Source organism: Lagenorhynchus albirostris, chromosome 3, assembly GCF_949774975.1.
Source record: "Lagenorhynchus albirostris chromosome 3, mLagAlb1.1, whole genome shotgun sequence".
Taxonomy (NCBI): domain Eukaryota; kingdom Metazoa; phylum Chordata; class Mammalia; order Artiodactyla; family Delphinidae; genus Lagenorhynchus; species Lagenorhynchus albirostris.
The window spans coordinates 31,472,976-31,499,809 of record NC_083097.1 but is presented as its reverse complement, the minus strand read 5'-3'; the positions used below and the strand labels follow the sequence as shown (position 1 = coordinate 31,499,809).

At 42.8% G+C, this 26,834-nt stretch overlaps 1 protein-coding gene across 3 annotated transcripts in view; it reads right to left on the bottom strand.

Annotated features, from left to right (window-relative positions):
* EGFLAM (EGF like, fibronectin type III and laminin G domains) overlaps positions 1-26,834 on the bottom strand; it is a 171,125-nt gene that overhangs the window by 35,491 nt on the left and 108,800 nt on the right. For all 3 annotated transcript variants that reach the window (XM_060146979.1, XM_060146977.1, XM_060146978.1), the window contains exons 8-13: positions 15,329-15,444; positions 14,414-14,732; positions 13,649-13,749; positions 12,288-12,388; positions 10,126-10,270; positions 6,685-6,874 (exon numbers count right to left, since the gene is read on the bottom strand). In XM_060146979.1, coding sequence (XP_060002962.1) covers positions 6,685-6,874; positions 10,126-10,270; positions 12,288-12,388; positions 13,649-13,749; positions 14,414-14,732; positions 15,329-15,444 — 972 coding nt within the window. The remainder of the gene's footprint in view (positions 1-6,684; positions 6,875-10,125; positions 10,271-12,287; positions 12,389-13,648; positions 13,750-14,413; positions 14,733-15,328; positions 15,445-26,834) is intronic.

The window sequence follows — 26,834 nt, the reverse complement described above, 5'->3', positions numbered from 1 at the left end:
GACCGAAAGGAGAGTGGCAAGAGGAAGGAAACGAGGGAGGCTGCGAACAGGACCTGGCTGCCAATGAGCAGCGCAGCTGGCTTTCGTTCAACTTAAGCATAAGGTGATGGTGGAAATATCTGCTGCTGAGCCCTTCCTGCACACAGGTGAGGGCTGGAGGGGCCGCAGCAAGGTAGGGGCGACCCTGATACCAAGCACATATGCGCTCCTTGAGAGAGGACAGGATGGAAGGGCCCCTGGAAATCCCAGGGCACCAAAGGAAGGTGAGGAACTGGCAGAGAAGACAAAGGGGGAACAGATGCAGGACACAGAGGACCCAGACAAGGTGGGTTCCCAGAAGCTCAGGGGAAGCAAAAGCCAAGAGGAGTCAAGTGAATACCGCTGAGAGGTCCAGGAGGGGTTTGCAAAGAAAGAACTGCTCACAGCTTCAGGGGAGCGGCTTTGCTTTGCAGTGGAAGGCAGAACCCCAGCACAGGAAGTTCTGACAGGGGGCCTGGAGGGTTGCTGGACTCAGGTTTTGAAAGACAGGAGACAAGTCCGCAGGGTTCCCGAATCAGAAGGGTCCAGGCTCACGGAAACGTGGCACTGGTTGAAGCTGGAGAGGACCTGAGTGGGTGTGAATAAGCTAGAGCAAGGCATCCATGAACTTTGATGGGGAAAAACCTTTATCTTTATTTTCCATGATCTCTAACTGGACTTGAGTATTTCCCTTACTTATTAAGGGAGGTAACGAATCTCCAGTATTAGCAGTTCTTGTGAATTGTGCCCAATGGACCTGAGAATGGGGCGAATCACTTTCCATTTGCTGCGGGTATCTCAAAACATCATTTATTCTCATCGCTCCTTTGACAGCATGGTCGTTACTGCACCCACCTTTGAAGAATCCTGTTCTTTAATGCTTTATAAAGAAGCACATACATTACTATAATAACAGAACTTTACTATATAGCTTTATTGCAATATAATTTTTTCCTATCATGTATATTTATTACCTGCATTTGAAAACATCCTTTTTTTTTTTTTTTTTTGCGGTACGTGGGCCTCTCACTGTTGTGGCCTCTCCTGTTGCAGAGCACAGGCTCAGCGGCCTTGGCTCACGGGCCCAGCCGCTCCGCGGCATGTGGGATCTTCCCGGACCGGAGCACAAACCCATGTCTCCTGCATCGGCAGGCGGACTCTCAACCACTGCGCCACCAGGGAAGCCCTGAAAACATCCTTCCGAGAAGAGGTCCATAGATTTCACCAGACTGCCAAAGGGGTCCATGGCATATGAAAGCTTAAGAAGCCTTGGGTTATTGAGAAGTGACAACCTCGGCAGCAAGGTCCCAGGAACATAGGGAAGGATGGGTGCAGAGTGTAGATGAAAAGGTTAGTCTGAGAAAGGAGAACTCTCAACTCTGAGAGTAGGAGGAAGGAGGTGCCAGGTCATGTGTACAGGGAGCTGGCAGGACCGCATCATCAATATATAAAATAACTTTTATTGACACTGATACTTCCTATACACCAGCTGTTATGTAAGTTTACGCAAGAAAATGAAGTGAGGGGCAGGAGAGAGATCAGCCTCCCAAGGAGGGAAGAGAAGGTGGAGTGGAATACACTAAGGAGCCCACAGACGGCGAGGAGCCTCCCCGCCCCTCGTCCCCCAATCCAGCGCAACAGTGAGGCTTGTCTATTTCTCATCCTAAGGATCTGTCAAGTGTGTCACCACTACCACCCTGGATCAAACCACCATCATCTCTGACCTGAACTCCTGCACAGTCTCCCAGCTGGTCTACATGCCCCCCATGAAGACCCTTTCCAAAAAGCTGTCTATCGTCAGAGGGATCGTTGCAAAACACAGACAAGATCATGAGACCCACCTCCCCTCATACTCCCACTGGGACAGAGCATTTCCTCTGCCTGGAATGCACTTCCCTCTCAACTCTGCTTTTTAACTCCTACTCTTGCTTCAGATATCAACTTCACATTCCAGCCTCAGAAATGCTTTTCCTGACCCCCAGCCCATAAATCTCCCTATTATACATTAGTATTGCACCTCCCCTTTGTAACAGTCCAAATTGTAATTTTACATTTATGTCTGTGATGTTTATTTAATTAATTTGGTCTCTCCTAGGGAGAGTTATGACCGGAGGGATGAGCTGAGATCCTGTCTTGTTTATTGCTTTATCTTAAGCACCCAGTGCTGTGACCAGCACAGGAGCTTAAATCAGTATTTACCAAGTGGAAGAAAGAGTAAGGGAGTGATAAGCCAGAGTGAGACCCGTGGCCCCTGCAGACCTCATGAGTCTCGAATAACTTGGGAAGTTGGCTCTGTGACACTGCAGGGCGGGGATCCAAGAAGGGATTGGAAAAAATGAGTGGTGGTGGCTTAGGTTGGAGAATTTCGGTGGAAATAATAAAAGAAAAGTCTGGGCCAGAGAATACAAAATTTTGCTGAGATTGCTGACTATTCTAGAATGTGAGTTCACACAGAATCCAATAGCTGGACATAATTTAATGAAGGAGATGAGGTGGGAGGGGTCGAGTAATGAAAGGCCCCTTGGAAACAGGTTTCTTGGGTTTGGGGAGGTGGGACAGAGAAAAAACTGTGGTTGAAGCCGGCAAGGCCAAGTTAGAGATCAGAGGGAAGGAGCCATGACTTGCAACTGTCCTCACCCTCTTCTGGAAGCCTGCATCTCCATGGGAAATTAACCGCTGTTTCCAAGAGCCCAGTCTCCCCCATGGTGAGACTGCATTTAAGTTATAGGAACTTGAACTTCCAGAGGACTTATTCAAAGGAAAGCAAATATGGAGGTGAGGAAGGATAGCCAGCCCTGTTCTTGTACCCCAGGGGGGAAAATGGGAAGAAATGGGGAAAAAAAAGGCCATGTGACCAATGCCTGCCACTAAGGTTGACAGAGAGCAACAGAATAATCCAATAGCTGCCCCCAGGGATCCCAGAGCCAGCAAGGTGGGTCCTCCGGGTTCATCTGCTCCATGGAGAGGTTAGTATTGTACCGGGTAAGAATTTAAAATGCTGTCAGAAACTGGCCCTTACTCAATTTTGCAACTTCTTAACTACCTGTCAGAGATTACAAGACTGCCAGATCTGTCCTTCAGGGCTGTTTCCCTGTGAGTTCAATGAAGAGAGAAGAAACAACTTATACCCTGTGGATCGGTAGAGTCAGAATATTAATAATAACATCAACAACAGGAAACATTTACAACATATTTGCTCTGTGCAAGGCTTTATTCTAAGTGCTCTATATGCAGCATTACTCATCCGGACAAAATAATCTTGTGAGGCAGGTACTATTTATAGATGGGGATATTGAGCCTCAAAGAGGTTAACTGACCTGCCAAATCCAAGCAATCTGCCTTCAGAGTCCAGACTCTTCAACAGCACAGGAGACTTCTCGTGGGCTTGCTGGTTCTCACCTTACCACAGCGGGAGCCTTTGTAATAGCTTTAGTCACTACTGCTGTTTGCTTTGACCAAGTGATCAATTGAGGGAAAAAGTAACATAGGGAATAACAGGTGGAGAGTAATCTTTTCCTTTCAAGTAAACTCCATCTTTTGTAGTTTTAACAATGGTGTCACCTTTAGGAGTGAGAAAAGTAGAAGGAAGCAATTTGAAACCAATTCGGGAGCCTCTGACGTGGCAGATGTGGTTAAGAGGGCAGGCACTGGTGCCAGAACTGCTGAGGTCACCATTTACTAGCTTTACCACCTACTAGCTGTGTGACCTTAGGCAAGTTACTTAACTGTTCTGAACCACCAGCTCTCATCTGTAAACACTAAGACTAATCATAGCACGTACTTTGTAGGAATCTCGAGAAGATTAAAGTAGTTCTGGATGGTGGCTACATGTAGTAGGTGCTCAACTAATATTAGCTACAAAACAAGCAAACTGTACTTGGAGTCATGAAGATCGAATCCTAGCTCTGACTCAGAAATGGAGAGAGGGCGGAATAGGATCATATGTGGTAGAGCAAACGCAGGCAAATGTGAATGGTAGAGCTAGATTGTGCGCACGTGGTATTCACCATGCGTTCTTTCAAAATGACATCTTGAAGATGGAGAACAAAGAAACCCAACAAAGGAACTTGCCATTTCTTGCAATAACAATGTCATATGAGGATGTGATGCTCAGAGTTGTGGCACCATCTTGGGATTATGAGTGAAAAACAAGAGAACCACTGAGATACCAACCCAGAGTTCTAACGTCATTGAGTCACTGTTAGGGACTGAACTGTGTCCTCCCAAAATTCATAGGTTGAAGCCCTAACTCCCAATGTGACTGTATTTGGAGACAGGGCATTTAAAGAGGGAATGAAAGTTAAATGAGGTCATGTGAGTGGTCCTAATCCAATTTGACTGGTGTCTTTATAAGAAAAGGGAGAGACACAGGATTCAAGCACAGACAAAAGGCCATGTGAGGGCACCGTGAGAAGGTGGCCATTTGCAAGCCAAGGAGAGAGGCTTCAGGAGAAACCAAACATGACAACACCTTAATCTTGGATTTCCAGCCTCCAGAACTGTGAGAAAATAAATATCTGTTGTTTAAACCACCCAGTCTGTGGTATTTTGTTATGGTGGCCCTAGCTGACTAAAACAGTCATTGAATTAACCAACCTTAGAATTATCTATCTGCTGCCTTCAGTGATGGAATAAATGTCCTTATTTCTTTAAAAACAATCCCAGTCTTTTCAGCAAATGGTGCTGGAACAACTGGGTTTACACATACAAAAAAAAAAAAGAATCTAGACACAGACCTTACAACCTTCACAAAAATTAACTCAAAATGGATCACAGACCTAAATGTAAACATGAAACTATAAAACTCATAGAAAATAACATAGGTGAAAACCTAGATGACCTTGGGTAAGGCAATGACTTTTTAGATATAACACCAAAGACAGGATCCATGAAAGAAATAATTGATAAGCTGAACTTCATTAAAATTAAAAACTTCTGCTCTGTGAAACACAATGTCTAGAGGAGGAGAAAACAAGCCACAGATAAGAAAACATTTTCAAAAGACACATCTGACAAAGGATTGTTATCCAAAATAAGTCAAGAACTCTTAAAACTCAATAATAAGAAAACAAACAACTCAACTGAAAATGAGCCAAAGATCTTAACAGATACCTCACCAAAGAAGATATACAGGTGGCAAATAAACATGTGAGAAGACGCTCCATATCGTATGTCATCAGGGAAATGCAAATTACAACAACAAGATACCACTATGCACCTATCAGAATGGCCAAAATATGGAACACTGACAACATCAAATGCTAACAAGAATGTGGAGCAAAAGGAACTCTCATACATTCATGGCGGGAATGCAAAATGATACAGTCCACAGTTTGGTGGTTTCTTACAAAACTAAACATACTCTTACCACATGATCAAGCGATCACACTCTTGGGTGTTTACCCAAAAGAGCTGAAAACTCATGTCCACCCAAAAACCTGGATGTTTATAGCAGCTTTATTGATAATTACCAAAGCTTGGAAGCACTCAAGATGTCCTTCAGTAGGTGAACAGATAAATTGTGGTCCATCCAGACAATGGAATATTATTCAGTGCTAAAAACAAATGAACTATCAAGCCGTGAAAAGACATGGAGGGAACTCAGATTCATGTTACTAACTGAAAGAAGCCAATCTATTAAGGCTACATAATGTATGATTCCAACTATATGACATTCTGGAAAAGGCAAAACTATAAAGAATATAAAAAGATCAGTGGTTGCCAGGGGTTGGAGATGGGGGGAGGAGATGAATAAGCAGGGCACACAGGAATTTTAAGGCAGTGAAAATACTCTGTATGATACCATAATGATGGATATATGTTAGTATACATTTGTCCAAACCCATAGAACATAAAGCACTAGAAGTGAACCATAATGTAAACTATGGATTTGGGGCAATTATGATGTGTCAACAGGGTCATCAATTGTAACAAATATACCACTCCAGTGGGGGATGTTGATAATTGGGGGGTGGGGGGCTACGTGTGTGTGGGACCAGAGGGCATATGGGAAATCTCTGTGCCTTCCCCCCAATTTTGCTGTGAACCTTAAACTACTCAAAAAATAATCTTAATTTAAAAAAAGGAAAATAGAAAAAAACCACAATCCTAGTTCTGCCCTATTTTAGATAAGTTCTTTAACTTTTACAAGTCCCAGTGTCTTCATGTGTAAAATAAGTATAATAATAATCTCTACCTCCTCGAGTCAGTATGAGGAATAAATGAGAGGGTGTCAAGAACGTGTTTGGCACGGTGGTCAAGAATTGGAACGTGGCCATTTCTTTTAGAAGCAAAGAGTATACAAAAGATCTTTCTACATTATTGTGTTGGTTCTTCCACTGGACTGGGTGAAGAAGGGTGAAAGGGCTGAACTGCTGTTGCCTTGTCAGATGAGACCAGGCTACGTTTCATGAAGAGGGCCAAGATGACAGCAGGACACAACCAAGGGTTTGGTCCACCCTTGGTCTTATTTACCACGTCTGAGTGTTCAGATTCAAGGTCATCATGTCTTCAGAGCACCAACCTCACCCCTCAGGCCCACCTCCCTCCTAAAGCTCTGCATTAACCATCTGCCTGGGGTTGTAGCCCATGAAGCTTCTCCCCACCCTGGCCCAAAGCAGAAAGGCAGTCCCACGAGAGCATCCCACCCACTGGGCAACCACTTACCCACATCAGCCCCGCTGAGTGCCTTCCCCAGTGGCCAGGGCCTCAAGTCCATTCTCTTCCCATTAACAGTGAGTGACTGTACACAGCCTTGAAAGCCTCGGTTTGTCCCTGTTGCTCTCACCAACCAGTAAGCACGGGGAGCCCCACCAAGATAGAGAGGCGTCTGGAAGGTAATTTTACTGTACTGGCCCTTTAAGAAAGATGGAAACAGTAACTCACTACACAAAGTCAAAAGCTAAAACACAACAGGTTTTCATGAGGGACATGGTTAAGATGCAATTTATAGCACCAGTGTTTTCTTCCATCTGTATTTAAGTCACTGTCCTACTGGAAAATTAAACCCACGGTTACCATAGAAAACTCAAGAGAGCTTCTCAGAGGGCTGTCTTTCGAGAAGGGATGATTTTGGAACCTAGAAGGGAAGGGAAGGTGGGTTAGAGCCAGGAGCAACCCAACAGGCAGTGTACCATGATGGGCATCCCAAAAAAAGCCTTTCTCTTTCCAGTCCTGACACCAATTTACTGTGTATCTTGGATGGGTCATAGGGCTATTCTGTGTCTCAAAAGGTGATAATACTAATTTTGTGTATACGTGGGCTAACGTTTACCCTTTTACTGTCCTAGTCACCTTTATACTATATCCTGCAAGAGGCATTTGAGAGGGAGAGGGAAATTGCCAAGACTGAGTTGCAAAATATTTTGAAATTTGCTCATGGATACAATTTTTTTTAAGTGTTATTACAGCTAAGTAGGGACATTTCCAATCTTAGACTAAACCACAATCTGGATTGTAGATTTTGAGGTTACAAAATACAGAGCTGAACATTAGGTGGGACATAATTAAGGTGCTCTTGGTTGTTGTTTTTATTGCAGAAATATCTCATTTGCTTGGATTAAAGGGTAGAGAAGGAGGTTGGGAGAAGGTATGCTGCGAGAAGTTATAAAATGTCTAGAATGTAAGCCACTGAAATGTAATCTTTACCCTTTATACTTTTGTTATCAATAAGTAAAACATCTAATCATTGCTCTTCTAATGAATAGATAAGAATCGTTGGTAAATAGTATATTAAATGTGAGCTAGGCAGCTTTAAAGTATTTACAGTGGATTTTAAGGATTAATTCTCTGCCAGCCACTGGCATATAGCTTTCGTGAGATGAATTGAGTGCCCTGTTGGCTTATTTCACCAAGATCCTCAGGATTTACTCCTTCTGGATCCCTTCCTCACCCTTCTGGCCCTATTCCCTGATCCAGGACCACAGCAGGAGCCCGACAGCTAAATCCTTTTCTCCTTGTTTGGAACATTAAGTGCATCAGAGGGGTGGGTAGCTCCTCTGAAGCTCCCTTCACAACATCCCAGGCAATAGTCTTTGAGCCTCGCCTTTACCTTCCTCTAATGAGGGTTGTCTTTGGGCCTCTGGAGGCTGCTTTGCCTGCCCATGCAGAGAACTGGTGGTATCCTGGAGTCTGCAGTCCCCTGGCACAGCCCTTAACAAGTTTTAATGGGTGCTTAAGTGTGAAAGTCCAATTCCCTTGCTTTGGGTTGGCATCACTCCTTACTACTTACACGCCAGAGCTCCCCTGTGGGATCAGGCTAAAGCCAGATCCTGATGAACTTTGCCTGAGATCTCACTCTTACTGACTTCTGTCCCTCCCCCATTCGTCTTAACCCCCTCTCTTACAGGTTTCCTATGGGATCCCTTTTTTTTTTTTTTTTTTTTTTTTGTGGTACGCGGGCCTCTCACTGCTGTGGCCTCTCCCGTTGCGGAGCACAGGCTCCGGACGTGCAGGCTCGGCGGCCGTGGCTCACGGGCCCAGCCACTCCGCGGCATGTGGGATCTTCCCGGACTGGGGCACGAACCCGTGTCCCCTGCATCGGCAGGCGGACTCTCAACCACTGCGCCACCAGGGAAGCCCTGGGATCCCTTTCTTCGTGCATCATTTGCATAAGACTCCTCATCTCAGGTCTGTTTTGGGGGAGCTCTGACTTAAGACAGAGTCACTATCTCTTGAGACAGTTTTCTCAAACATTCCACATCTGCGGTCCTGCTTATACAACTTGCTTAGCAAGTCTTGGTAATAGAGAGGCAGATGTTGCCCTGAGTATCCACAAAATTACATGCTTTTTGAATTAATGCTTACATGCATTAAAATCATACACTCTGAAGGCAATCCCCTTCGAGGATTAGAGTCCCTGTTAGAGTACTGCAAACTACACACATAGGCACCAGAATAGAATAGGATTATCACCTCCACTTTCCTAGATGCTATGCCTCTATTAATGCAGCCTATAATTTCTTTAGCTTGTTGTTATCACATGGCCCTATTTATTAACCTTTATTGAATTTCCTTGTTTTAAACCATAAGACATTTACACATGTGTTACTTCTGTTACAGCTTCTCCACCTGCATTCATGTTAGTATTTTGGACCCAAGTTCAAAGTGTCTTTATTCCTGTCAAATTTAATTTTAACCATAGTAGGCCTATTGTTCTGGCGTTTATGTGATTCTGCAGTGCATTTATTCCATCTTTCCCTTCCTTAGAAATATACGCATATCTGCATAAATGATCTTCCTGGATTCACATTCACTCTATTTGGATTCTTGTTCTTTTGGAACCACTGGGATTCAAATGAATGAGATTTATTTTTTTCTATTCTTTTTTTTTTTTTAATCAGCAAGTCATGACCCTTAATATAACATGTCTTGTCAGCAAAGAATAGTGAAGAGCCCGGGCAAGGAGAAAGCTATACACATATATACAAAGGCTTTTTTGCTACTTTTTTCCTCAGAGAATACAGATACCTGCCTGATTAGAATTACAGGCGCGGTTCCTTGGCAGGTTGCTAATCCCAACTGTTTATTCTAAACACAGTCCTAAAATTGCTCAGAGCATGACAAATGTGTGAATACCTAGGTGATTTACTGAGTAGCCCAACAGTTACGCTGCTTTACCACTTCCTATAATCATGGCCCCCAAAAGGTGGATGAATGGATTACTCCTGAATATTGAACCAAGGGAACCTTTCGGGACGATTTTCTAAAGCCACAGGATTGCAACACCTCTGCCTTAAAAGCAAGCTTTGTGTTTGGCACTAATAATGGCTTCAATTCTTCCAATACGGACCTTCCTCCACCCCCTGGCATTGATGTCCTTGTAGAAAGAGAACACGTCCCCGGGCACAGAGCCTACTGCACGTCCCTGTGCACCCAGGGCCATGATGCTGGCAGTCACCCTTCTCCTCGGTACATGTGGGATGGACACGTGCCCTGAAAGCCCACCTCGGGTGGAAAGCTGGCAGGGGCACATCAGAGCCAGGATGCATGGGTTTGCCATGAAAAGCAGCCCATCTGCCAGGGCTGTCAGCTCTCTGCAGTGGGATCCTGCCAGGGTGCTTGCAGTGCGTGCTGGGCAGGGGGGCAGGGAGTGAGGCTCGCACTCACCTGGGACTGGCCTGTCACCGGGGTGCCATTGTTCAGCTGCAGCAGCCCGTTCAGCCCATCTCTGTAGAGCGTAACCGTGTGCCAGCCCCCTAGCTTGATTTTGGTTTCACTCACGATGATGGCCAGCCCAGTTCCACAGTCAAACCTGTGGGGGAAGAAAAGAAAAGGAAAGTTCTTAGATCAACCAGTTCATTATGTTTTCAGACTCCATGGACATCACTTCCAGGGTAACGGCTTCTTTGAGAGCCAGTCTGTTCAGAGTAGGTTTACAAATATCAAGAGCTGTTTAAATCTACACACGGAAGAGCCAGACGCCTCCTTCCCTGGGACCTCCTCAGCCTGGTTGTCTTTAATCTGCCCATAGAACCTTTCAGTGTGGAGTCTCCTTTAACCCAACTTTCTCTGCAGCTTAGAGAATCCTGGGCAACTAAGATCTTCCCTCTCCTTCTCAGCAATGACCAGATGCTGAACATGGACTCAAGGTGCAGAGAATTAGAGCTTGAATCATTCTGCTTCCAGGGATTTCTCTGGGGACTTCCCACAACTCCGAAATGACAGGCTCAGTGCTGTAAATAAAATGTAAAAGAAAAAAAAAAAGAAACCAAGTCTTCACACTCATTTTGACAAGCTGGCCAGCAATGCCATCTGTGTTCAGCTGGGCCTGAGTGCAGGGCTGGTTTCCATGGGAGTCTCCACTCAGAGGGGATGTGGGTGGAGAACGAGCATTCTCAGACAGTTGCATTATTCTTGTTTTTTTTCCCAACCTCCGTATGGCCTGGGGTGCCCTCTGGTCACTATGCCTGACATGTAGGATTCTGACCTTTTCCAGGCAACCTCCAAGCAGCCACCATGCCATGTCCCCCATGAGTTCTGAGACTGCCGGTGGGGAAGGAAGTATGGCGGGTGTTGTCCGTATCAGGATGTACACTAATTGCTGCCCACTTCTCATGGCCTCCCTTTGTCTCCTGATCGTCAGTGGAGTGGAATGGGGTGGAGGGGCGTCGCAAAACAGGCTCACATAGCGGGGGGGGGGGATCTCAGAATCATGCAGTAGGAGTCGCAGAGATGGAGAGCTGCTACCAGCAAATAACCAGCGGGGCTAGCGGGAATCAATCAGATCCTCCAAGGGTTAGATCCGCATAAGGTTAGGGCCACTGCCCCAGATCCTGCTGGCTGACCTCAATCTCCCATCAGTCAACGCATTTAGCAAAGGATGCGGGGATGGGGGTGGGGGCATTTTCTACCCCACGTGAGATGCTTGACAGTCTCATCCTTCTTAACCAAAAGTAATTTTTGTGCTAAAATAGTCAAAAGACAATCGTGGTTGGCGCTTACTGAGTGCTTTTGCTACGGGTCAGGCGCTGCTCTAAGTACTCTCATGTTTTCATTCATTTAATGCCCACAGTAGTCCTGGGAGGAAACATGGGCTCGGAGAGGTTAAGTCATCTGCTGACGGTCAGGCCGCAGGAGAATAGTGTCATCAGGATCTTAATCAGTGAGCCATGGAGAAGCACCCAGCTGATCCCCATTGGTTGTCCTCTAATAGGTGCCGTGTGCACCTCCATGAGGGTGGTTAAAACACTCACACGTCCACAGAACTCTGCATGCAGAAAACCACACATAAACCAAAGGTGGCTTCCAAGGTGCGTTGGGACACAAATGATCAGGGCAGAGGAGGTAAGTCAAATAGTCCAGCACAGCCCTGAGGAAAGACGAGGATGGGGTCCGAGCCTCTGGAAACGCTTAGGAGGCTCCTCTCTGGGCTCTGCGCTGTCAGCTGTATCTACCGCAGGGGACAAGGAGGAAGTCCCAGCCTTCTGCCCATCGCATCCACCGAAGCTCCCGGAGAGAAGGGACTCAATCGATCGCTTTGGCTCACTGCCAGATTCCCAGGCACTGCAGCAGTGCCTGGTACACTGCGGTGGCTCAAGAAACATTTGCTGTTGAATGAATAAATGATTACAAGGTGCCAAACTCAAATCTGAGGGGCAACCCTGCCATCCTGATACCCCAGTATTTAGTAAACTGGTCCGTGCTCATCTTATACACACTGTTCCTCTATTTACAGGGATCCATTGTGTATAGGTTTTGTTCACACTATACAAAGGAAAACATAACGTAGGGTAGTATTAAAAGTCTGAGGGGTTTTTGGCAGGAGTTACCTGAACTGGAGTGAGCGCTGGACGACAGCCAGGGACATGAAATCCCCCCTCCCGTGCTCATTCTCCCCGCAGTAGAGCAGTAAGCCATCCTCCGCCTCTGCCTGTTATTATAGGAATGAAAGCCACACGAACAATGAGCGCCTCTTCTTCCATAAAGGGCCACCTGGAAACACTCATGAATACGAAACTTGAGCATCTCCACTGCGTTCCTATTTACAAGCATGTGGACTCCAATTAGTTCCCAGGTACCCAGTCCCAGTCCACTTTCAATAAACAGAGGGCAGCGATATAAACAGTGTGTGAGGAATTTTGCAGTGACGCGAGAGGAAGGTGGCCTCATATCTGACCCACTGTTTACTTGGCTTCATGGATCCACCGGCAGAGGCTCTGGGAAACCATGTGCACAAAGACCGCAGTCACACAGGGGCTGCTCTCATGCTCATCAAATCCTATTCTCACCAAAGAGCATTTTAGTTTTTCCTTTTTTAAAAAATTTCCCATGCAGATTTGCTTCTTTCCTTCCATTAGGAGAACATGACAATACAAACAGCCCATGGACTAGTTTAGTTTTCACCCATGTTGTCTGTCCTAGGCTGAGACAGATCATCTTTTGGACCCTCAACACTCTGACCGTGACCTGAAGGGGACTTGTTTCCATATCTCCAAACCTTTTCCTGTCATCTGAGATACCCAAAAGAATCACTTTAAGCTGAAGGCAATGAATTCTGATCCACAGCTGATTCAGATCAGAGAGCATCTATTGGGCCCTCACTGTATGCCAGGGTTGCATGTAGTCATTTTTCTATCTGTTCAGTTACAGTCATAATAATGAACATTGTTTGGGCTTCCTTTAAAAGGAATTTTGGGCTGGAGAATGCATTTATACCTTCTGAAATCCTGGTCTGAGAAGTGTCATTATCATGAGTGTTGACCAAAAAAAAAAAATGCACAACCAGAAGTTGAGAATTATGTTTTATTTGGTGGACTTGCTGAGGACTTTAGCCCGGGGAACAGTCCCTTAGAGCTATTGGGCTTAAGTCCTCAGCAAATTTGCCGAATAAAACATAGTTCTCAACTTTTAGGTTATGCATTTTTTTTTTCAGTCAACACGAGCAACATGTGTGGAACCCAAATATTCTTCCTGGGAACCTTCAGGCCAACCATTTCCATAGTTCAGTAACATACAGAACCCACCCTCCCTTTGCTGCCGCCCTTGAGTGTGTAAGTGTGCCCATCGTTCTCGCTAACCTGTGAATGGGTTTACCCCCTGCTTCCTCTCCCCTCTCCTCCTCCCTTTGATGTAGCACACTGCTGTGTTACGATGTCCAATAAGCACTCATCAAAGGATTAATCCTTCTTACCCTAAATTCAAGAGTAATTTGAAATGCCTGATAAGAGTTCTTCAAAGGTTCAAAGGTTACATAGGAGTGGCCAAAGAACTGAGGATACTGTATAATAATATCTGAAAAGAGAAAAAGACAAAATCAAAGCATGCTGTTTCCTCACTTCAAATGCAAAAAATCAGTACACACCATTGCCTGGATGTCATTAAGTAAAAACCCCTGACAGTCTGTTAAACCTAGCTTACCGTCTTCTTCACTCTACTCTTTACCCCCAGGATTCTCATTCCTGGGACTTTGAGCTTCTGAAATTCTTAGGGAGAGACTGGATCTTTGGAGATGGTTACTTGCCACCCTAAAGAGAAATCAATGGCTTTAAGGCCGCTGACACCTGCTTTCTAGCTGTACATCTGTGTGCTATAAGTTGGCTCAATTATTATCCTTCTTAACCTTCTTGCACATGTTTCTGCTGCATTTTCTTACTAGAGGTGTGATAAAAGTAAACCCACCCCCAAGATGCCATCAGGATGACTTATTAATTGCTCCCAAAGGACTACATGTTTGGCACATATAAGAATAGGGCTGCTATCGAACTAGAAGCAATGGAAGTTGCCTCACATTTGCCCTGTGTAGCTAACTAGCTAATTTAGTGACTAAAACATGGGAGAAGGGGCTTATCTTAGAAAAAGGACTTGAAGGAACCACGTGTGGATGCAAAACTGCCCTCTGGCTCCCAGTAGGGCCAACCCACCACCATGTTCCCCACCCCACCACCCAAGGGCCTACCTTCTGAGCAGCTCTCACCACCTTTGCCCAGGTTGCAGTGGCATCGAGAGCCCCCCCAGGTGTAGTCATTGACACAAAAGCTGTCAGCAGAGCAGAGAATTTCATCACAAGACACGTCAAAAAGCCTTGGCATCATAGCCGCACCATTCTTCCCTTTCCTCTCCACTGGAGTGGGCTGAGGAGCCACCTCAGTCATGGGGAGAGATGCTGGGGTAGCGGGGACAAGCCTAGAAACGGTCATCGGGTTCGATCTGGGCGCCATCTTGGATTCCACCCAAAATTTCTTATTCCCTTCTTTGATAGCAGGAAGCGGTTTAACCTGAAGACAGAGAAGGAAAAGGAGTTCAGGATTAACACAGAGCACAGTAATTAGACTGCCTTATTTATAGCTGACGCCTAACACTTGAAAATATAGTCACTTTTGATACTTACCAAAACCTTGGGGTGTACAGAGGACAAATAGTACTGACTCCAGTTTATGGATAAAGCACTTGGGGCTCAAGGATTTTAAGGACCTTCTCCTGTATTACTCAGAAAATCAGTGCTAAGGCTGATATTATGTGATTTATTATTACTACAATATCACGAAGATGCATTTACCTTGTCAAGGAATTGTTCATTTCCTTATAAAAACTGAGTTTATACAATTTCACTTGGTGGGAATCTAAATACGTTTTTGCCAGATTGTGAAGGCAGCAGGCAGGAGCTGACTACAGAGCATCAGCACGGTTGGTACCTAGTTACTATTAATTTATGATCACCTGGTGCCTAATAGTCAGAGGAAATAAATGTGTTAAAAGCAAATGAGCCAAGTTAAGTACGTTTTAAGTAAAACGTTAGTGGTCCATTGACTAAATCACCTTGTTCAGCAAGGAAACAAAAACACCCAGGTTTTCAAGCAGTATTTTTCTTTACCTCCTCAAAGGAAATATCCAAATCTAAGTCGTCTTCATATGTGTCATCGTCCTCGCTGACTTCTGTGTCGGTTATATAATGGGGTCCATAGCGTCCACTTCCTGATTCCTCGGGGCCTTCACAGAGAAAAGCAGCACACCGCAGTCAGCACATGCCTTCACTCCCTTTTTACACTAACGCAGCCACATACAGAGCTGTGCTGAATGGATGGAGACGTATCGGAAACACACAAGGAATTCGACACAAAAGAGGAAGCAGCACTGAGCAAAAAGTATGAAAAACATTTCATCTCCTAAGTAATCAAGGAAATGCCTGTTAAACCCAGAAAGAGCTGCCATTTTATACTGACAAGACTGGCAAATACAAAAGTTGGGCCATAATGAATATTACCAAGGATAGGATCAATGGAGACTCATACTCTGATGTTAGGTGTGTAAACCGGTACATCCCCTTTGCAAAACACTTAGAAATATTTAATGAAGTAGAATATGTTCATAACTTTTGATGCAGCAATGTCACCCCAACTTACAAAATCTGGAGAAACTTTTCCACATGTGCAAAGAGACATGTGCATAACACATTCATAGCATCAGAATTTGTAATTGTTAAAAAACCCAACTTTGCTATTTTTATAATATCAAGTAATAGCCCAAAAATCTATCAACAGATAATGGATAAATGAATTATAGTATATCTGTGGAATGGGATATTGTGTAACACAGGAAATGAATAAATGGATATTTAATAAATCAAGATGGTTGAATCTCACAAGATTTCACGAAAAAAATGCAAGTTGCACAGGAACATATCCAGTTTGATGCCATTTATATAAAAGTCAACAGCAAGAAAAACTATATATTATTTAAGGATATATATATACAGTTGTCCCTCTTCCCTTGGCATCTGAGGGGTGGTTTTGGCGCAGGACCCCCTCAGATACCAAAATCTCCGGATGCTCAAGCTCCTTATATAAAAGGGCAGAGTACGGTCGGTCCTTGGTATCTGCGGATTCTGCATCCACGGATTCAACCAACCACGGATCAATATGGACGGCCGACTATACTCAAACTCTTGAGAAAAGTAAGGCAAGGACCAAAAATACATGGGAAAGGTTAGAAGAGGGATATGAAAGAGGTGTGACACACAGGGGCCTTTGATAGTACTCTATAATATTCTATTTCTTAAGATAGATGCTGGGTACCCATGAGTGTTCATATTATTTTTATATATTATATAAAAACATAAAAGTAATATCACATATATATAAAAGTATATATATACTTTTGACATATGAGATATTTCATTAAAAGTTCTTCAAAATAAGAAAGAGACATTATACTAGAGCAAACACTCCCACACCCAGAAAAAAAAAGGGTCCCTGGGTGGCATCTTGGAGGTCAACCATTTCCAAACATCTTAGCAGGACAACAGGATCTTTCAGAACTTTAAGGTGGGCTGAGAAAAACTCATAGGGGACAATACAGGGTATTGTTCTTTGGGGGATGGTCAGATTAACATTTTTATTTAGTTGTCATCCACAAAGTCTACTGATCCACAGCAGTCCTGACTTAGGCTGGACACAGGAAGCCCTACCCCCAGGATCTGAGAGCCTTTCAAAGTGCTGCTCCATAGCGCCCCCATTTCCTCCTGGTGGCTTTGGGTAGGCACAGGTACCAGCTGCCTTCTCTAATCCAGTCACACCAGGCACCAGGCTTTACGGCTGTAACAACTCTGGCAACAGGAACTGACTTTTGTAGGTCACTGATGCCCATTAGTTATTGAATGATTAGTTAAAAAAAGAAAAAAATGACATTAAAAACATAAATTGAACTTAAAGACAATTCTGCTTTCAGAATAAGCTAAGCCAATCACCTTTCTCACGAAAGCAAACTCACCCTCTTGTAAGCAAAGAGCAAGCAGATTGAACACGAAACTAAAGGAAATGTCAGAAAGGGAGTGTGGGATGCCTGCTCAGTGGGCACGCTGCTGACCGGATATCTCCTCCTGCACCAGGAAGAGGGAGACGTGGTCGGCAGGTGATCCAAACACATCGGAGAAGGTCCTGTTCTCAGCTATCAGGCACATCTTGGTGGAGGTGTTCTCACCACCTCCCCACCAATTCCCCAGTTTTATTTAAAATAGCCCACATGTGAACTGAAAATTCAAGCCTGTTGATGTCAGATTTATACCTGGATGCAAATTCTCTTAAGCCACCTGCATCCAGCCAGCACAGCTGTGTGCTAGATGTCTTCACACAGAAAGCTAGAGGCCCTTGAAAACAGCTTCCCCTCTCCTGTCTCTCTGTATCTTTCTACCTCTCTCCCTGCCTCTCTCTCTTTCTCTGGGCCTCTTTCTTCTCCCCTTCCTCACTCTCCATTTCTATCTCTGTCTCTCTCATATTTTCAGAATGGATGAATTTCACTAGAACCAATTCATTTGCTAATAAAAGAATTAGGTAGCACATGCATGGACCGACCTGGGTTTTCTCTTCCGTAGGTGGGCCTCCGTACCTCCAGGGTGTTCCCCCTTGCCCTCTGCACGTTCTAGCCATCCTGGCACTATTCTCATCATCTCAAGATTCTCTGCATTTCATCTTATAATACTCTATCTGGAAAAAGAAAATCTTCAAAGACCCCAACTGCCAACAAGATAGACGTCCAGGCTCCTTGGTCGAGAATCCCAATGATCACAACTCCTCTTTCTCCTCCCTTCTCCTATCACCATTATTTATTGAAACCTACTGCCTCTCTCCTACTGACAGGTACTGTTGTTTGCTTCATAGCATACATTTCTAAACTTTACAATAATCCTGAAAGGTAAGTGTGGTGAATTTCATTTGGTAGATAAGAAACTGAAGTCAGGGCAGTTAAGTGGTTTGACCAAGATGAAACCCTTTGTAACTGGCCGAGCCTAACTCAAAACCAAGTTTGCTGCTTTCCCAGTGCCTGCAGGAGAAGAAATCACTGTGGAGAGAGGAAGAGCCTGGGATTGAGAAAATTAACATTTATTGCTCATTTTTACCGTGCCAAGAGCTTTTCATAGATTGTTTCTATTAATTCTCACAAAATCCGGTGAAATTGGTATTATTCCTCCCATTTTACCACGTGAAGGTATAAACTGAAAAAGATTAAATAACTCGCTCAAAGGCACACAGACAATATACAGCAGCACTAGATTTACCCTTGGTCTCTTGTTTGATTACATCGTGCCACTTATAATCGGACTCCAGAGCATGGATTTGACTCTTTTTTCCCCCCTCTTCCAAAGTTTGAATGGCCAACCTGGTTTACCCGTTGACTTGTGAACACATCTTGTGTTTTCTTACCCCAAGACTTTGGTTAACGCTCTTGTCCACATCACCTTCCTTTTCCCTCTTGTGTGTCCTTATATACATAGTCTAGCCACCCTTCCAGCTGCATGCCTTCTGTGGAGACAGAGCTGAATGTGTCTCATCCAAAGACCAAAATCAAGTGATATTTTAAAAAGAGAACAACAGGGCTTCCCTGGTGGCGCAGTGGTTGAGAGTCCGCCTGCCGATGCAGGGGATATGGGTTCGTGCCCCGGTCCGGGAGGATCCCGCGTGCCGCGGAGCGGCTGGGCCCGTGAGCCATGGCCGCTGAGCCTGCGCGTCCGGAGCCTGTGCTCCGCAACGGGAGAGGCCACAACAGTGAGAGGCCCGCGTACCGCAAAAAAAAAAAAAAAGAGAGAGAGAGAGAGAAAACAGACTCTTCTGGGAAAAAAATGGTGACCCCAGAAAAGATGGAGCAAGCCAAGGCCTGTAGGACATTCTTCCAACTCCTGGACAGTGCCATCCACCCACGAATACATGTCCCTAATCATGAGCGCAGAACAAGCTTCCACAGTTTGTTGAACTCAATGGATATTCAAGATGGTTTTTACATCCTCTGGACTCCTGGCCTCGGAATGTTGCCCTTGTGTTTCTCAACTCAGTTGTGAACCCCCTGAGGGCAGGAACCATATTTTAGACTTCTTGATATGCCTCCCCATCCTCCATTTAAGTAATACTTCACATACTCACCAAAAGCCAAGGCTTCCACCAGGCATGGGAGATACTACCACAGTGCTGCACTATGGAGGGACTCTGTCCTGTCCTGGCCCAGCTGGTCAGGCCTGTTTAAGTGGTGGAGTATCGGGGACAAATCCTTGTACGGTGAGACTTTGCCCCCAAATCCAAAGACATTCTCCCCAAACTGCCACCATTCCTGTCTCTTTCCCCAACTCAGAGCTAGAAGTTTAGAGCTGGAAGAGGACTTAGACACCATCCGGTCCAAAAGTCTCATTTCATAAATGTGGAAACTCAGGCCACAGAAGAGAAGTGATTTGAAACCAAGGTCATGCATCTCATTAGTGGAAAATTCAGGACCAGAACCAAACCATATGACCCTTAGTTCAATATGCAAAATAACATACATGTTTTGACACCGAGTATCTAATATACTTTAGCCAGAAGGATATAGAGGAACCAGGCGTTGGAGTGTGGGTAACTGAGTTCTCGTCCTGCCCTTTAACCCACCCTAGGAAGTCTACCTTGAAGGAAACTCTTAGAGGAAAGGACCACAAATGCATTGCTGCAGCTATGAAATGGTACCATGATAAGAATGGAAATGACTCCAGCTTCTCTGCTCATTTTGACAAGTAAAATAAGGCATATATTGTTCAATGAATAAGGTTCTTTGGTCCTTATAATCATTGCTTCTGTTTGACACTGCATATAACCTATCTCTTTGAAGCCAGAGGTTACTGCTCAGTTTGGGGAAACAAAGTGTGTGAGATAAGGGTAGGATGACAATGTGGAATTAGAAGGACTTAGAGTCAAAGACATCTTGACTTTTGTAGAAAGGCCTTGGAGATCAGCTAGCACAAGTCCATTTTACAGAGGAGTAAACTGAGGCTCAGAGAGACCATGCAACTAGCCCACAGAGACAGTTCAGTGGCAGAGCTGGTCTAGAATTCTGGACTCCTGATGCTGCACTCCAATACTCTTTGCAGCATCTCTTCCTGTTTCTCATAATTATCCAGGCTAATTGTCATTTCCCATTTTTAACAGGAAGGAAATGAGCAGAGAGAGGACCAGACACAGTATGGTGTGAAGACATCTGGAATGAAGTTCCCCACTCTTGTTTCCTGATGACCACACCACCTCAGATCTCAAATCCATGGCTTCCCTAAAGATTTTACCAATGCTGTTTCTAAGTGAGCACAGAAGGTACAGTCCAAGCCACTGATAAGAATTCTCCCAGTAGCCTGGGGTTATTGTAATTAAAGTGCATAACTCATCTCTCTCTACTTGACACTTTGTTAATTAGGAAAAGAGAACATTGAAAAGGAGTCATTTATTTAGAACCAGAATAGTCAAACCATTAACTGAATACAAAACAAGTTCAAGGGTTATTCCACTACAAGGAAAACTAATATAGAAAAGGCAAATTTCTATTACTATATTACAGGATGACTTTTGTTTTAAAAAAAAAAACCTGTATGCTTGGTTTTATTGAGTCATCACCAGTTTTCTATAAACAGTAAGTTTCTCTGATGTATCGTGGTATAGTTGGAAATACCCCTAGTCATGGAAACCAAAACCTGGGAGAGAGATGGACACAAACGACTGTGTGACCTTGAACGAGTCATTTAATCTCACCGGTTCTCGTGTTTTCTAACAAAACAAGGAACTGGACTGGATTTGATGACCTGCTGGCACTAACATTCTGCGACCCTAAAGTTACACTTTTAATTCAGACACATTACAAGCATCTGTTACTCCAAGCGAAGTTTGAAGAAGAAACAACTAGGGAATTTCACTTATGTGGATGAAAAAAGGAGTTAGTTCAGCATGGAAGTTACACGTCTTGGGGATTGTAACTTTGTGTTCAATAATATAAGCCTCCCAGAAGATGTGAGTTATCATTTATCAGAATTCGTCTTCATTCATAAGGACCTGGTTGTATTTGGGTCTCTTTTCTTAACAGCTCTTAGCAATGATGAGAGAGGAGCACTTATTCTTCACTCCTGAAGCTGCAATCATGAGAAGAGCTTCCTGAAATACTGTTGAATGCTCGTCCAACCTGTTCGCCTCCCTACAGAGGTAGAGAGAAACTTAGATGCTGAGTAGAAGCATTTGGTCCATATTTCTGAACTGAGTGAAGCTAATCTATCAAAGGACCTGGGGGAGGGAGGAGGAATTTGGGGCAAATTTGGTCTCTCCCACCTTCCTTCTCTACCTCGACAAGTGGAAAGCAGTGACCTGGGCAGGTGTGATCTCTCTGCAAACCCAAACTTTCCCTCAAGTGGGTTCCATAGCCTGGGTTGGGCAAAAGGGAGTTTGCAAAAGGGAGCTTGTGCCTTAGAGTAAACTATGTTCTCTGATCTAGACTTTATCCTAAACAAGGACAAGCATTTGATCTTTATCGTCTGAGTTTGTTGTCTTATTTCTCAGTTGGTTCAGAAAATGGACAAAGAGAAGAAGTGTTATTAGCTGGGCATCCTCAAAACCCCAACATCAGCCTCGGCGACAGGGACTCAGAGGCTCTGCAAGAATGCTGAATGGTTTCCTTTGCTCCTCCCTTTCCCACAAATAATCTGTCTGGTTCTTTTCTTTCCACCTGAGCGAAACTAACTCATCCCGGGGTACGTTTCTGTGGTGGTAGGGGTGGGATGGTTGGGAGAGAATGGCTCTAGAGAACCAGCTATAGGCAGGTATGTTTGCTCTTTTCCATTCATCATGCTTCATGAAACCCTTACTTGACAACAGCCCAAGAATGTCACCCCAGACACCAAATGACTTCTAGAGCCCTCACCTCAAAACTTCCCTGACTCCTTTATGATCTTTATGCCTGCACACACAGAGGAGGCGTCAACTGCACAACCCCTGTGGAGTGTTGTCTTTTGAAGAACACAAACCAGTCAGCCAAGCACAACCCACTGTAGCCTTCTTCCTTGGAGTCTCCCTTTCTAAAGATAATGGGGCTGTGGAAAGCTAAGCAGATGGCCAGAAACCAAGGCGTGAGGTACCTGCGTCTCTACTTCCTGCTGATGGAGGAGATACACAGGCAAAGCATAACGCAAGAGGTGGCTGTGAACACAGCAGGACAACCTACGGCCATGTTTGCATCATGGTGTGCTGAAAATTTCAGGTGTGGACTCTTTGTAACTTCAGAGAATAATGAATACTAATTTGTTGACAACATTCTGTGGGGATGCTCAGGACTTGAGGTGGAGTGGGCAGTGTACAAGTTAGATAGGCAAGTAAAATATTTCTAAACAGCTGAAAGAGTGGCTGGCAGGGTTATGTATACAGCAGGCCCTCGGTACGTATTACTTAGATAAGAGAGTGAGTGAATGAGTGTATGTTCTCTATAAGAGCAAAATCTTCTTACAAGGTGCTCTGCATATGACAAATGCAAAAAAAAAAAAAAATGTTTGTTGAAAGACCCTAGCTTTAATCTGGTCATTGGCAATGCTGTAAGTGTCTAATCAGTCATTTTCACTGGGAGTTTAGTAGTAATTCTCAAGTAACTATTAATAACAGAAAACTACTGTCCATAGTGTCAGGAAGATAACAGGGCTTGAAAAGTGAGAGTTTACTCTCTCTCCACCCCACCCCTCTCTTTCTCTTTCTGCAAGATAATTTGACAGTATATACCAAGTGTTTGAGTTATTTGATTTTCTGATTCTACTACTAGGAATTTGTCCTAAGAAAATAGATGTATAAAAACATTCATTATCATTTAAACATTAAGAAATTTAATGGCATGTTCTATGTTCATGGGATGAATTTATGTTTGGAAATATGGAGGTCATTGGCTCTCTTTATATGAGTGGTGGGATTGGAAGCAGATTGGAGTGAATTGAAGAGTTAGTAGGAGGTTGGAAAAAAAGTAGTAACAGTTAATGTAGACAACACAATAACTCTAGCCTGAAGGAAAGCAGAGAAATGAGATGGTAGATGGAAGGGTTGTGGGATCCAGAAAATCTTTTCTGTGAGTGTGGTAAACATGGTTGCATGCTGACGGGAATGATCTAGAAAAGCAGAGAGTGAAGGATGGATCAAGTAGGAGAGATTGGGGGGCAGCAAACAAAAAACAGATGTATTTGGTGTGATCTGCAATTGGCTTAGTATTGTACAAGACAGGGCTTGGTTCAGATCTTCCACTTGGGAATCAGGAGGTAGAATAGAGAGATTGAGATGAGAAAGAGAGAGGAGACGCAGCTCGCCAGTGGCTCACAATCCAGTGAGGAGGAAGACACATGTACCTACAACCGCAGGGCAAGATGACTGATGCTATTGTGAGAGTGAGCTCCAGTGTCTCTGTGGGTTTTCTGTGCTCCTTAAAGTGGCTTCAGAGTGGAGCACCAACTGTGGTCCAGTTCTCTTGTAGGTATTCTGATTGGCAAATGGTTTAAACTAAAAACACTTACACCCTATCATCCCTCTTCTCTCCTCTGAGAAAAGGTGCTAGGAGAAAATAATTACCATCATGAAATTCTGTTTGATTAAATGATTGTTCAGCAGTGAGAGTGAAACAAAAACATGATCGCAAAGCCTGAGAGAGTTTGTCCCTAACAGACCTTTAAGGATTTATTGAGAAGTATACTTCAGGAAGAAGGAAAGAGTAAGATGCAAAGGGTAGTGGGCAGAGAAACTGTATGGATAAATCTAAACAAGTGCTACTGTAAAAATAAATAAATAAAAAGTCTAAACTTGTACCTATTAAACAAAGTGGAACAAAAATGCTGAAAAGTAATATGTAAGACAAGAGGGAATTGATTTGGATCGAAGCTGCTAAGGTCCTTTTATTGTTTGTGAAGAGGGTAATAGATGTTTATTAATGTTAGACCATAAAAGTTTGAAAGTTAACAATTTATGGGTAGTAAATAAAAGAATATATAATTTCATCCCAATGGAGAGGAAAGGGGACTAAGAAAATACAGTCAATTCTATAGAAGACAGGAAAGGAGCAAAGATAAAGATCCCCTCTCCAAGAAAATGGAAAAAGCAGAGTAAATAGTACAAAATAAGATGGTAGAAATTTTAAAAAATGTCAACAATTATAATAACTATTAACGTAATAAACTTGCCATTTAAAAGACAGTGCTTGTCACATTGGAATTTTAAAAGTTAAGCATTAAGTTGTTTCCCAAAAGTACTTAAAATACAAGACACAGAGAGATCAAATGTTTAAAAAAAAAAAAAAGAGTAATAGATGTTGTTTCAAGCAATACCTGAAAGAAAGCTAGTGGATCTACATTATTATTGGACAACATAGACTTTAAGGGGAAAATGAAGTATTATTAATGATAACAATTGTTACTAAGTAATGAGTAAAGGAACCATCAGGAATACAAAACGTGTAGGTATCTAATATTACAACCTCATATATATATCAAAAAAAAAATTGAGAGAGGTGCAGGGAGATACAATGGAAAATTTTAACATATCTCTCTCAGTAATTGTTAGATCAAGCTAATAATATAGAAGATTTGAACAATGGTATTAAAAAACTTGATCAAAAGGACATATATAAAACCCTAGACACCAAAGTAAGAGAATGTATATTCTTTTCAAAAGTACATGGGAAAAGTGCATGAAAAGAAAATTGTAACTACAGAAAAAGAAAAGAAAATTCCACAGATTCCAAAAATTTAATACAGACTTCTAAATACAAGACCTTGGGAATAAATCTAACAAAAGCTATGAAGGACTTTTATGAAAAAATGTGAAAAGTCTATTAAAAGCCTTTGAAAAATATCCAAATGAACAGATGAGATATAGTCATGAAGTGGATGATTCTACATCACAGAGATACTAATTCCTCCAAAATTATTTATAAATTTAATATAATTCTAATTTTAAAATTCAACATAAGTCTGATTTTTAAAATCCCTTCAGGGTTTTTCACCATATTGGAAAACTGATTCTAAAACTTATATTGAAGAGCAAAGGGTCAAGAGCAGACAATTTTGAAGAACAAAGTGCAGTAGAATTACCTACCAAATATCAGGACTTTATAAAGTTGTAGAAACTAAGACAGTGTGGTATCCTATTTTATTTTATTTTATTTATTTATTTATTTGGCCGCACTGTGTGGCATGCAGGATCATAGTTCCCTGACCAGGGATGGAACCCATGTACCCTGCAGTGGAAGCATGGAGTCTTAACCACTGGACCTCCAGGGAAGTCAGTGTGGTACTGAAAAAGAAATAGACTATAGAACTCAGGAACAGATTCACAGATGTATGGAGATCTGATACATCAGAAAGATGCTGTTGCAAATCAACAGGAGAAAAGATGAATAATTCAATAATTGGTGCTGGGGCAAGTGGTTGTCTGTATGGGAAAAAATATTAAATTAGCCTCCTACTTCTCCATACCTAAAACTAAATCCTAGATACATTAAGATTCTAAATATGAAAAGCAGAATTTTCAAAATTTTAGAATAAAACAGAAGATTTTGCTTAATGACCTTGGGGAAAGGAAGTAGCTTTTAAAAAAACACACAGAAACCATAAATTATAAAGAAAATTGAGATATTTAACTACATTAAAAAATACTTCTATTCAATACTTGATATCATAAGTGAAGTGAAGGATAAGTCACAGACTAGAAGAAGATATTTGCAACACATTATTGGCTAAGGATTAGAATTTAACTCTACATATATTAATGTTTATTAATATTTATTTATATGTAAATGTACACTATGTATATAATTAAGTACATGTTTATTCCAATAAAAATAGGCAAAACATATAAAAAGTCATAAGATGATTAATAGTTATAAAATTATGTTTAACTTCACTAACGATAGAGAAGTGCAAATCAAAGCAATAATGACATATTTTATATCCATCAGACTGACCATGTGTAAAAGTCTGACTAATACCAAGTGTCAGCAAGGACATACAGCAAGAAGAGTTTTGAACACACTTCCGGGGGAGTGAAGATAGCTACAATCACTTTGAGGAACAAATTTCTCAAAGGCGATGGAGCTGAAGATATGCATGCACTACAACCTAGCAATTCCATTTGTAAGCACATACTCAAGGAAACATATATGAGATTGTTCATTGCAACACTGTAATGGCCAAAAACTGGAACAATTTAAAGGTCCAATATCAAAATAATTGATGGATAAACTATGGTATATTTATACACCAGTGTCACTATACAGCAGTGACACTGCATGAAGTAGAACTTTACAATTTAATTTGCAAAAACACAATGCAGTGGAAAAAAAATCAGTCACAAAAGGATACTTGCCATGTCATTGCATTTATAAGAAATGTAAAAACAATCAAAACAATACCACATTGTTTGTAAATAAATAAATATATATATATACATGTTACATATAATGATTAAAATGTAGGGAAATCATAAACTCTAAATACAAATACCTCTCAGAAAGAAGGGAGAAGAATGGTGTGGGGAGGGGTACACAGGGGCTGCCCCAATATCTGTAATTTTTGTTTGTTTGGCAACACTGAA